Below are 12,695 nucleotides of genomic sequence, written 5' to 3' on the forward strand. Positions count from 1 at the left end.
GTCTAAATGACGTGTGCATGGTATAATCTTAAATGTAGTCTTGAAGATTATGTTTACTTTTCTATATTACCTGATTTTACACTGTTATTGAAATAAACTGCAAAGCAAGAGCAATGCCAAGTAAGACATGTTTGTCAGTGCTTTTTCACATGCTATTACAGTTAGGCCAAAAACAAAAGAATCAAATATTCATAACACGGAATATTCATAACACACTGAATATTCATGAATATTCATAACACACTGAATATTCATGAATATTCATAGCGCACTGAATATTCGCGTAATGCACTGAATATTCATGAATATTCATAACACACTGAATATTCATAACACTGAATATTCATGAATATTCATAACACACTGAATATTCATGAATATTCGTATGAAATAAGTAGTCATACATATTCAATTTTCATCTTATAAATATTCATGTCTGCTACGACCCATCATGCAAAGCTGAAAAAGGAGCTTCAGTCTACTGTTTTTAGGCAACCGAGTGAAAATTATGGGATGTGAAATCATGAAATGATTCTCCAGAACTCAAAGTTTATGAAAATACTTTGATTTCCTGGAGTGGTGTTCCCTTTAATTATTTCCAAATACATGTATATTGATGTGGTTTTATACTGACATGTAATGTGCAGTATTATATTTTTGAAATTTGTAAATTAACTCTTTAGCTTAGCTACTCTTTGAATAAAATTCTTCTATCAAAATTACACAACAACCAACATCGGTATAATAAATAATATTCTGATAGAAAAATTCCGATACATATCTCGGGAAAACAAGTTCCTGTGCCCATTCTATGAGTAAGATATCTGAAGAAGTCGGCCTTCAAGAAACTGCCACCTATCACCAATATTGAGAGAGTTTTGGGGTCAAAGTTCACGGTTTCAGATTTGTTTGCTGTTTGGTGGTCTGAGATTGAATGAAGTCTAGAAGATTTGCAAACGTGAAAGATAAGAAATGGAATCGGTTTGCAATTTAGATGCTGGATACAGCGTCTTTCAAAAGGTAAGAATACGACCTACAAGTCTAATCTACAGTTTTACTGTGGTGTTAAACTCGCGTATATTCCATTTTTTCCCCGAGCTCTTTGCTCGTTGACAGATTTAATGGGAAAAGTGTTCAAGATAAAGTTACCACAAGCTGTGATGATGGCGGTGGGGAAAAAACCTCGATAAAGATTGTGTGAGCGAGTTCATTTACCATATTTTCTCCGACATGGCAGGGGAACAGAGACGTATCGGAGTTCCAAGATCGCATATTTCCGTAATTCCGGAGCCGTAGCGATTTTCCGATGTGTCGATCTCCGCCAGAATCGAACAATCGTGCATACAGACAAAACATCGACAGGAAATGAAAAGTGTTCAGACACCGCACAAAATAAAGTCAAAAGTAGATAAATTATCGCAAACCATAACAATTGTTGCAGCTGGAATTCAGTATGTTTTTAATACATATGATAAACAACGAAAATCATAAACAATGAAACAAAACGTCGCCTGACAAAAATCTCATTGACATTGCTACATTTTATCGTCTGACTAGACACAATCGTATGGAGTGACAAACATCTTTACCAATATTGCTACAGTTTCTTTGCGTGAGCTACCATTATGTTAGGAGATCAACGCCAAATTTATACGTCCCTGGTAAACATAAGGTTGTCGCGTTCTTTGATAATTTTGAGACAGTCAATTGACTAAAATGTATCAATTGCAATTCAGTTCTTGTCGTGACATGGCGCCAGACGATAAATGTGGAAATATTAATTAGATTTTTGTTGAGCCAGACGAAAACATTTACAACACCAAAGAGATATTGTGTCTAGCCAGACAAAAAACTAGCAATGTTTAAAGTGAGGATTTTGTGGAGCCAGGCGATGTTTTATTTCAGGGTTTATAATTTTCGTGACATAGCGAGTGTGACTCGATCCTGTCGGGCTGACTTTTCTCCGCGAAGTCAAAACAATCTTCGTAGACGGTAGCGCAGCGTCTTTGTCTGAGGGCGAGACTGATTTTGGATTGTGGTTGTACACGGGTCTAGATTACTGACATGACCCTCAGAAGAAAGCGACGACTTACTCTGTATGCAAGTAGGATTAGTCTTCGTCAAACCGTAGAGCCAGGCATAAGCCAAACCTTGCGAGGCAATATTGCGTAAGGCTGCACTAGCTTTTACTAGAGTATTATTTTTGAAATTAGAAAAAAATAATAAATGAAAATTATTTAAAAATATTAATAATTAGAACAGTGTACATGTCAAGTAGAGACCTATTTTATAATAAGTGCTACAGTAACAAGTTGAAATAGTGATTGCATTTGGTGGGGGGGGGGGGTCAGTTTAGGGTATCGACGTAGAATCTATTTGAGTTATTAATAATGCATTTTACCATATCATGTGTGCAACTACAAAAAAAAAAGAGTTATACACAGGTTATGCAAAACTGGTCAGGGTGTATGATATTAAAGTGACCATATGGATGAGGATTGGGTATTTATTTTAGATTTTTAATTTATAAAACAATTTTATCATGGCTTCCTACTTGAAAAGTGAATGTGAAACAACATAGACCAAGTCTGTGTTTGTAACTCAATACATTACAAAAAGCTAAAAAAATGTGTAAAAACTTTGTTATTGTGTGTACAGTAACAAACATTTTACATATTTATTAATCTGCAATTTACTGAGTTACAAACACTGACTTGGCATATGTTGTTTTACATTGATTTTTCAAGTAGGAAGCCATGATAAAATTGTTTTATAAATTAAAAATCCAAAATAAATACCCAATCCTCATCCATATGGCCGCTTTAACAGTAAGTCATAATACTGTGAATTTTTGCTTGTATAAAATTTTGTGATTTTACAGTCTTCAGCGAGTTTTCAAAGACTATTTTTACCAAATACCAGACTGGTACATTGTGTTCATGTACAAGAAGACAGTTTAGTCACTACTTATTTTTGCATAACCGTTTTCCCAGTGAAATAAGAGAAAATAATTCTTTCGCGAAAACTTCCAGGTTTACATATATACTATTATAGTGAATATGTAACGATTGTGTGTTTCTTTCTCTTTCCAGTGTCAGGAGTTGATGGATGAGTTGGGGTGCAGTGTTTTTGTCATCATATCAGAAGATGGAGTATCATCTAAATACATGGGAAGTGAACATTTTGTGAGAGAGTTTCAAACTACAGGACTCAAAGTCAAACCACAGGATATTCTTGTGAGAGATGTGATCGCAACAGAGAAATATTATATTGGACATGATGTACATAGAAGGAAGATATCCCAGGAAAATATTGTACATTTTAAACGACCCACTTCAGAATGTAGTCCTACGTTCAGAGAAGCTACAAGAATAAAAGTTGAAATGAATAAAGATACTTGGGAAAGTGATGAAGATACTACAACTGTTGCTATGGAAACTATCTCAACTGCATGTGATGCAGTGACATTTCAAAGTGACTCAGTTGCTACGGAGACTGAAAGAAGCACAGATGTCACCCAGGAATTCTTGAGAAGTGATGAAGAAGGGATTGATGTTGTTATGGAAACAAATTCAGATAATGGTACTACGGTTGTAATAACACCAAGAGCAGAAACAGAATACTTTAACTCTTCACGATTTTCAGAGTGCAAGAAAGTAAAAGCTGAAATATGTGATCAGTATATTGAGACATTTTATCATGAACCAGATGTTGAAAATGATATTGAGAGTAAACTACAGGTAGAAGCCAACCCTGGTGTTGAAAAGGTGAACCCAGGTTTTGGAAAGGTCAACCCAGGTGTTGAAAAGGGCAACCCAGGTGCTAAGACAGTGAAACCCCAAGTTGAGAGGCACTACCCAGGTGTTGAGATGGTCAGCCCAGGTGTTCAGAAAGTGAAACCAGGTGTCAAAAAAGTCAACAGTGATATTGAGGAAAAGACAACATTTAATGACCAATCAGGAGATATTAGATATGAAAATGAAATACAACATAAATCTAACAAGAAGAGACAAAGAATCACTGGAGGAAAGAAATCAAAGGATAAGGTTGATAAACAAATACAGAAAGGTCAAAGGTTATGCACAACCAATAGCAGTTCACTAAAGTCAAATGGAGAGGGTCAAGGGTCAGGATCAACCAATAGTAGTTCAGCAAAGTCAAACAAAACTTATAAAACAAGACTTTTGATATCAATAAAAATGGAACCAGATGATGATTTGGAAAAATTCAAGGAGAGACTTCGGAATGCTATGATGGAAGATAACAGTGATAAGTCACACTTCTGTGAAAAATGTGGTTGGGGTTTCAAAGACAAGTATTGGTTAGATTTTCACAATCTCCGTGGAGTTTGTCAAACACAAACCTGTAAATATTGTCAAAAAACATTTCTGTACAAAGAATGGAGAGAACATCTTATCAGAGACCATATTACAGAAATGAGTATATCAAAATGTAGAATATGTGGGAAGGAATATTGGACCAGAAATGCCCTCCATAGGAAGCATGCACCAGTACATAATGATGTATGTAAATTTGAAATGAGTTTCAAGTGTGAAATATGTGGGCTAGAATTCACGCGACCAGAAAGTCTTCCTCGACACATGATAAACTCGCACGGTGACAAGAAATTTGAATGTTCAGTTTGTGGTCGGAAATACTCCGTTGAAAGAATGTATAAAAAACATCTGCTCACTCATAATGTTGGAATATTTCAATGCAAGACCTGTGGTAAAGAATACCAGAAAGAGCGGGCGTTGTTAGCGCACATTAAAACATATCATATTGACGGATGTCATCATACGTGTGAATTTTGCGGTAAGACGTACTCATTGAAGTCAAGCTTAGAAACACATCGGGTCGTACATAGTTCGAATCCCACGCTTTACCCATGTGAAGTGTGCGGGAAGGTTTTTATGACTCGATCTGTACTTAAGGCACATGTACGAAATATGCATAACGCAAACAAACAACTTGTACAGTGTGAAATATGTGGAAAGAACGTTAGGAACACAGGGATTCTGAAACGACATCAGTTGTCACATGACCCCGTTAAAACCATCTCATGCGAACTGTGTCCGAAAATGTTCAGTTGTAAGGATTACCTAAAAAGGCACATGAGAACACATTCTGACCAAAAACCATACCAATGTGAAGTTTGTGGTTATCAATGCAAATACAGAGAAAATATGAACAAACACATGAGAGTACATCAAAAGTAGATTGCAAGAAGTATGTAAAGTTGGTCTCAGATTCATATTCAGAATCATATTCAGTTGCAAATCCTATCTGAAAAGACACATGAGAACACATTCTGACCAAAAACCATACCAATGTGAAGTTTGTGGTTATCAATGCAAATACAGAGAAAATATGAACAAACACATGAGAGTGCATCAAAAGTAAACTATAAGGTTCATGACCTCTGACCTTGATTTCTAACATTTGACTTGTGAGCTTTGATATTTGTAAACTTTATATTGAATACATATAAAGATGTATGAACATGTTTTGAAGACCTTTGACCTTTTGTTCGCTCAATGACCTTTGACATTTGGTTGACTATAACAGGAATGCATGCGAGTACATGGATATGTTATACGTTCATAGATACACATGTATAAGGCAAAAAAAGAGAAGAATTGTTTTTAGTCAGGACATTTTGTCTAAAATGGTGCGACGTTGCAAATTTTTTTTTTTTATATTCTCAACAAACCTGTCACTCGATTTACTATTTATGGCAGTTACTGTTCTTTTTATTTAGTACTTTACAGCAAGTGTGTATGTAGGGCAGATGTCATTTGCTTGTTCATGATTGGCTCTGCAGTTGTCTTCACCGAAGTAGGGAGGGTTATTTTTGTGTTTTCCCACCGGATCTGCAGACTGCATGGACTGGACAAACACACAAAAAAGACCGACGTGAAGTGATGCGCGTGCTGACCAGAAATAATTCTCTTCTTTCTTTTTTTTTGCCAAATTTTAAGATTATGTTTACTTCCTCAATATCTATACTGATGTTACACTGTAATTGAAATAAATTACTACATGTAAGTCAGTGATGTAATTCACCTGTGTAATTAATTACAGAGTGTTCAAGATGTGCCGGGTTATGCAGAATAGTTGATGAAGAATATAACAACTAAATTACAAATTATATATGATAACCGTTATGTAATAGTCATGAATAAAAATACATTGTACTAACAATTTTAAAGAAAAAACTTCTGCTTTTATGTTCATATCCAGACCCCCTCCCACAGGTCCTCGTGAAGTTGCTAGATCACAGAGAACTACGACAATGGAGAAGTACGACAGTGAGACCGTCAGGCCGAATAGCAAGTAATGTTTAATAGCTATTTGGCATGATGTCCTCATTGTCGTAGTTCTCCGTTGTCATAGTTCTCTGTGATCTAGCGACTTCATGCATGCCTGCCTGTAACCCCCCTCCCACCCTGGCATCATTCATCTATGATTCTTTTCCTCACTATAAAAGAGCAGATCAAAGTGACACATCTGTGATGTAGACATGCAGGCTTGAATCCCTCACCAACATGCATTAGAAAATGAACATAGTGGCTGCGAACTACTACATGTAATCAGAAATCGTTTCTATAAGTGTCGCTTACCAGCAATATTGATCATACATACCGGAAACCCCCGTGATACCCCCCCCCCCCCCCATTGTAAAAACAACATGTGCTAATATTTCAAACGTTGTAAACATTTGTTACTCTTTCAGTAACAATTTCACAAAGAATGTCCCCCCCCCTCCTTGTCGCCTTGCCAACCGAACGATTTTACGCTAGCTCAAGTCAGCATTTTAGAAGCTGCCACCTATCATCAATATCGAGAGAGTGTTGGGGTCAAAGTTCGTGGTTGTAGCTTCCGAACCTAGTAGTAGTACCTCGATTGAATCAATGAATTACTGTTTATGAAGTCCTGAAGACTTTCAAACGTCGAAGCTAGAAATGGCATCGGTTTTTGGTTTTGATGCTGGATACAGCGTATTTCAGAAGGTAAGAATACGATTCACAAGACTATGTTTTCCAAAGTATGGTGTTAAACTCGTGTATTTTCCTCACTTTTTTCTCTCTCGCGTTTGACACGATGACAGTGTTCCTAAGGCTAAAGTAACAATAACACCAGAACTTGGCAGAAGACGAGGGACACCACCATAATAGAGTCCCAACTTACTCCTTCAAGCTGGATCATCAAAACTATTATGTGCTCACCGCAGGCACTAATGAATGAATTATACTAGTATGCAACGCCAGTATCATCAGAACGTTTATAAAAATACAGACTGATTCAAGTACTTCTTGTACTAGTGTAACTTAACACCATGGATTACTACGATTTTGACTGTGTAACACACTTAGGGGAGAACCATTTGATTTCGGGGGGGGGGGGGTATAGAGGATTTTGAGGGGAAAAAAATTGTTTCCAGGTGAACCAGAAAAAAAAATGTGATCCTGTAATGGCTTGAGAAAAAAAAATTGTCATAACAGACCGAAGTGAAAAAAAATTTGTCACAATGCACCAGAAATGAGCAAATTTGGAAACCTTATTCTCATGTATTCTTCGGCGGCGCGGCACCATAGGGGGCGCAAATGTTTTTAATACAAGTTAAATTCCTGTTTTGTTCCAGCACTTATCAGTAAAGCATGCACTATATAGCTCTGCTTTAAACCCAAGTGCACACAAAGTTTTCCTTTCCTTTTCTGACCCAAGAAAACATATTTCAGGATTTTTGTTGCAATATCTCAATAACACAGTCAATATCTGAAGGGGACTATTTGGCTTCTGTAAATTAAGACAATTTAAAAACAAGACAGGAGTCAATAAACTAGTGTCACATTACACATGCAAGATATTTTCTTCTGGTTCCTGGTACTACTATGATGGCTTAAAGGAAAGCAATTCACAGGGGTCAGGAGTACAGCACTCCCCAGATCAGTCAGCTCCTCAGGGATATTTTACCAGTCATCTTTTGTAAATACAAATTTAAGTAGCAGAAGTATGGTTGGTAGACAGATGTCTTTCATACTAACTGCTAATTCTTCTACTTGCACAGAACAAGTTATTTAGAGGTACAGTTGTGAACCATTGTAACGTGGTATAGGTATGAACAACGCATTACAAACTTAATGACTAATTAAAAAAAAAATTTGCACTGCTACTCCATTTGAAAAAAAAAATTGATGCAGGACTGACAGTAGAAAAAAAAATTGCTGTCACTCTGCCTGGAAAAAAAATTTGCTCTCATACCTACTCCCCCCCCAGAAATCAAATGGTTCTCCCCTTACAGCAATGGTGACTGAAAGATGCAGTTGTCTCCCTACTTCAGTGGGGAGGGCTATTTTTTGTGTTTTCCCAGAGATCTGCAGACTGCATGGACAAACACACATGCAAAAAGACCGAAGCGAGGGTATTTAAGTAATGTGTGCACTGACCAGAAACAATTTGTTGTTGTTGTTTGTTTGTTTGTTTGTTGTTGTTGTTTTTTTTTTTTGGGGGGGGGGGGCGCTAATGTGCAATCCAGGGTCGGTGTCTTGATTCTTCTGAATGTTTATCAAGTCAACATTTTCACAAATACTGTCCTCAAAATGCAATTAATTCAAAAATACATTGACAGATTTCTTTCCTGTACATTCCGCAGACCAACATTAGAAAATAAAAAAATCTGTAATACTCTCTAAAATGGCAGATCGGTAGGCACGCTATGAGCTCTGTGAGTGTGTTACACAGTCAAAGTCATCTAACATAGTGAGCAATTTATATATACAGATTAGAGCTCTAAATGTTTCTCAAGATAAAACAGTGAATATATATTGTATATTAAAATTAAATCGTGTATATTATATATGTAAGAATTTTGTGTCTTTTTCTCTTTCCAGTGTCAAGAGTTGATGGATGAGTTGGGATGCAGTGTTTTTGTCATCATATCAGAAGATGGAGTATCATCTAAATACATGGGAAGTGAAGATTTTGTGAGAGAGTTTCAAACTACAGGACTCAAAGTCAAACCACAGGATATTCTTGTGAGAGATGTAATTGCAACAGAGAAATATTATGTTGTAGGAGATGATGTACGTAAAAGAAAAAGACCCCAGGAAAATATTGTACATTTTAAACGACCAACTTCAGAATGTAGTCCTACGTTCAGAGATTTTAAACATATAAAAGTTGAAATGAGCAATGGCAATTTTGAAAGTGATGAAGAAACAGCATCTGTTGCTATGGAAACAATTTCAAGTGTGTCTGATGCAGAAACATGTCAAAGTAACTCCCTCACAATGGTGACTGAAAGAAACACAGATGTTGCCCAGGTTTACACGAGAAGGGATGAGGAAGGGATTGGTGTTGCTATGGAAACAGATTCAGATAATGACATTTTGGATGCAACATCATCAATAAAGGAAACAGAATATTTAAATGATGGACGTTACTATTCACAATTTTCAGAATGTAGAAAAGTGAAAAGTGAAAAACACCAGTTTATTGAGACATTTAATGATGACCCAGGTGTTGAACTTGGACATAATATTGAGATCAAATTAGGGGTAGAAGCCAACCCAGGTGTTGAAAAGGTGAACATAGGTGTTAACCTTAATCCAGGTGCTATGAAGGTCAAACCAGATGTTGAGAAGGTTAACCCAAGTGTTGTGAAGGTCAACCCAAGTGTTGAGAAGGTCAACCCAAGTGTTGTGAAGGTTAACACAAGTGTTGTGAAGGTCAACCCAGGTGTTGAGAAGGTCAACCCAAGTGTTGTGAAGGTTAACCCAAGTGTTGTGAAGGTTAACCCAGGTGTTGAGAAGGTCAACCCAAGTGTTGTAAAGGTTAACCTAGATGTTGTGAAGGTCAACCCAGGTGCTAAAAAAGTTAAACCACATCATGAGAAGCACAACCCAGGTGCTAAGGTGTTCAGCCCAGGTGTTGAGAAAGTGAAACCAGGTGTTAGCAAAGTCAACAGTTCTGATTGGCTAGAAGAAAATGAAAATGAAATAAAATCCAAATCCAAGAAAAAGAGACAAAGGATCACTGGAGGAAAGAAATCAAAAGTTGATAAGCAAACACAGAATGGTCAAAGGTTAACATCCAGTAGTATTTCACCAAAGTCAAGTCACAAGGGTCAAAGGTTATGCCCAACCAATAGAAGTTCACTAAAGCCAAGTGGGGAGGGTCAAGGGTCAGGATCAACCAATAGTAGTTCAGCAAAGTCAAACAAAACTTATAAAACAAGAATTATGATATCGATAAAAATGGAACCAGATGATGATGTGGAAAGATTCCAGGAGAGACTTCGGAAAGCTATGATGGAAGATAACAGTGATAAATCATATTTCTGTGAAAAATGTGGTTGGGGTTTCAAAGATAAACATTGTTTAGATTTACACAAACTCCGTGGTGTTTGTCAAATGCAAAAATGTAAATATTGTGGTGAAACATTGCTGTACAAAGAATGGAGAGAACATCTTATCAGAGACCATATTACAGAAATGAGTATATCAAAATGTAGAATATGTGGGAAGGAATATTGGACCAGAAATGCTATCTTTAAAAAGCATGCACCAGTACACGGAGACGTATACGTAGTTGAAAAGAGTTTCAATTGTGAAGTGTGTGGCATTGAATTCACTCGTAAAGAAAGTATCCATCGTCACATGTTAAGTATCCATGGCGACAAGAAATTTGAATGTTCGGTTTGTGACCGAAAATTCTCTATTGAAAGAATGTATAAAAAACATCTGCTTATTCACAATGGAGGAAAATTTGATTGTAAAACCTGTGGAAAAGTATTTCCTAGAGAGACAGGGTTGCTGTTTCATATCCAACGCTATCATATGAGTGACTGCTATGTGTGTAAGTATTGTGGTAAAAAATACAGCACTAAAGGCAATTTAGATGTACACCTTAGAGTACATAGTTCAAATCCAAAACTGTACCCTTGTGAAGTATGTGGAAAGGTGTTTATGACTCTCCCAGTCCTGAAATCGCATACTAAACATATGCATAATTTGAATATACAACCTGTACAGTGTGAAATGTGTGGAAAGGAGTTTAAGCATAGGTCGTCTTTGAGAAAACATCAAGAGTTACACAACCCTGTCAAAAGTTTCGCGTGTGAACTGTGTCAGAAAATGTTCAGTTGTAAAGAGTATTTGAAAAGGCACATGAGAACACATTCTAATGAAAAACCGTACCAATGTGAAGTTTGTGGTTATCAATGCAAGTACAGTGAAAATATGAACAAACACATGAGAGTGCATCAAAAGTAGATTGTAAGATGTATGTAAAGTTGGTCTCAGATTCATATTCAGAATCATATTCAGTCGCAAATCCTATCTGATAAGACACATGAGAACACATTCTGACCAAAAACCATACCAATGTGAAGTTTGTGGTTATCAATGCAAATACAGTGAAAATATGAACAAACACATGAGAATACATCAAAAGTAGATTGTAAGATGTATGTAAAGTTGGTCTCAGATTCATATTCAGAATCATATTGGAGGCAAATCTGAGGCTAGTCATATATATGTACATATATGTATATTCAAAATATTAAAAATATTTGTTAACAATGTAAACAAAATAAACCATTATGTAAGAGAGTGCCAGATAAATTACTTGGTAGTGTGTTTTACCTAAAGAAGGTATATAAGGAAGGTTAAAGGGTAACACCGCTTGAGGAGATAAAGGTTTTTTCATCAACTTTAGGTTCTGGAGAGTCGTTTCATTTCCTCTGTTATGGTGGAGTATGTGTGTGTCTGTGTGTGTGTGTATGTATGTATGTATGTATGTATGTATGTGTGTGTGTATGTATGTATGTATGTATGTATGTATGTATGTATGTATGTGTGTATGTGTGTATGTATGTATGTATGTATGTATGTATACATGGATGTGTGTATACATGGATGTGTGTTTGCATGTATGTATCTGTCTGTCCCTGTGTCTATGTATGTATCATGCATATAAAAAACATAAAAGGGAGAAGGGAGAAGAAAGCCAAATCTCATGTATATGACTATACCTAGGCCAACCAGATAGGGGTTGAGGCCCAGGGGGGCTACTCCCCTTATTTGAGTACATGTGTATGTGCCGTCCTTTGGGATGCATTTTCTAGCCCTTTGGTCTAAAATAGGGTCTGGGTTTTTTTCAACTTGAGACTAAAATGGAGTCCCTTTGCATTAATTTCAATTAGGCTTGGTCTAAAATGTGGTCCAATGTCCAAGCTTTACTAAATCATAACTGATATTAATTGCCCCAAAATGTTGCCAACTAAGGAAAATGTATTTAGGTCTAAAATTTTATCTTTTAAAAAACCTGTAATGGTCTAAAATATTGTATTGAATTTTGGTCAAAGTGGGTCTAAATTGGTTCCTTGGGTTTCCAGCACTGGTCACAAACCCCTACCAGAGCTGGCCACTGGTACTGCCCCCGGGGGTCACACACCCCTACCAGAGCTGGCTATTGGTACCGCCCCCAGGGCCCACACCCCCCTGCCAGAGCTGGCCACTGATACCGCCCCCAAGGGTCACACACCCCTACCAAAGCTGGCTACTGCCCCCCTCCCCCGTGGGTCACACACCCCTAGCAGAGCTGGCCACTTGTACACAAGGCATCTGATTTCAAGCTTTTCTCTCCTTGTTGAAAGCAGTTATGAATGTATTAGCCTACCTGTTGTGACT

The 12,695-nt window shown here is 37.0% G+C and overlaps 1 protein-coding gene across 1 annotated transcript; it reads left to right on the forward strand.

Moving 5' to 3' along the window:
- Positions 1–918: 918 nt before the first annotated feature.
- On the forward strand, positions 919–6,095 carry LOC144450246 (uncharacterized). Its single transcript, XM_078140838.1, has 2 exons — positions 919–1,020; positions 3,093–6,095. Exons 1-2 carry the CDS (start codon positions 973–975, stop codon positions 5,217–5,219), a joined length of 2,175 nt encoding a protein of 724 aa, XP_077996964.1. The 5' UTR covers positions 919–972; the 3' UTR covers positions 5,220–6,095.
- Positions 6,096–12,695: the final 6,600 nt, after the last annotated feature.

The sequence above is a fragment of the Glandiceps talaboti genome, chromosome 19, assembly GCF_964340395.1.
Source record: "Glandiceps talaboti chromosome 19, keGlaTala1.1, whole genome shotgun sequence".
Taxonomy (NCBI): Eukaryota; Metazoa; Hemichordata; class Enteropneusta; family Spengelidae; genus Glandiceps; species Glandiceps talaboti.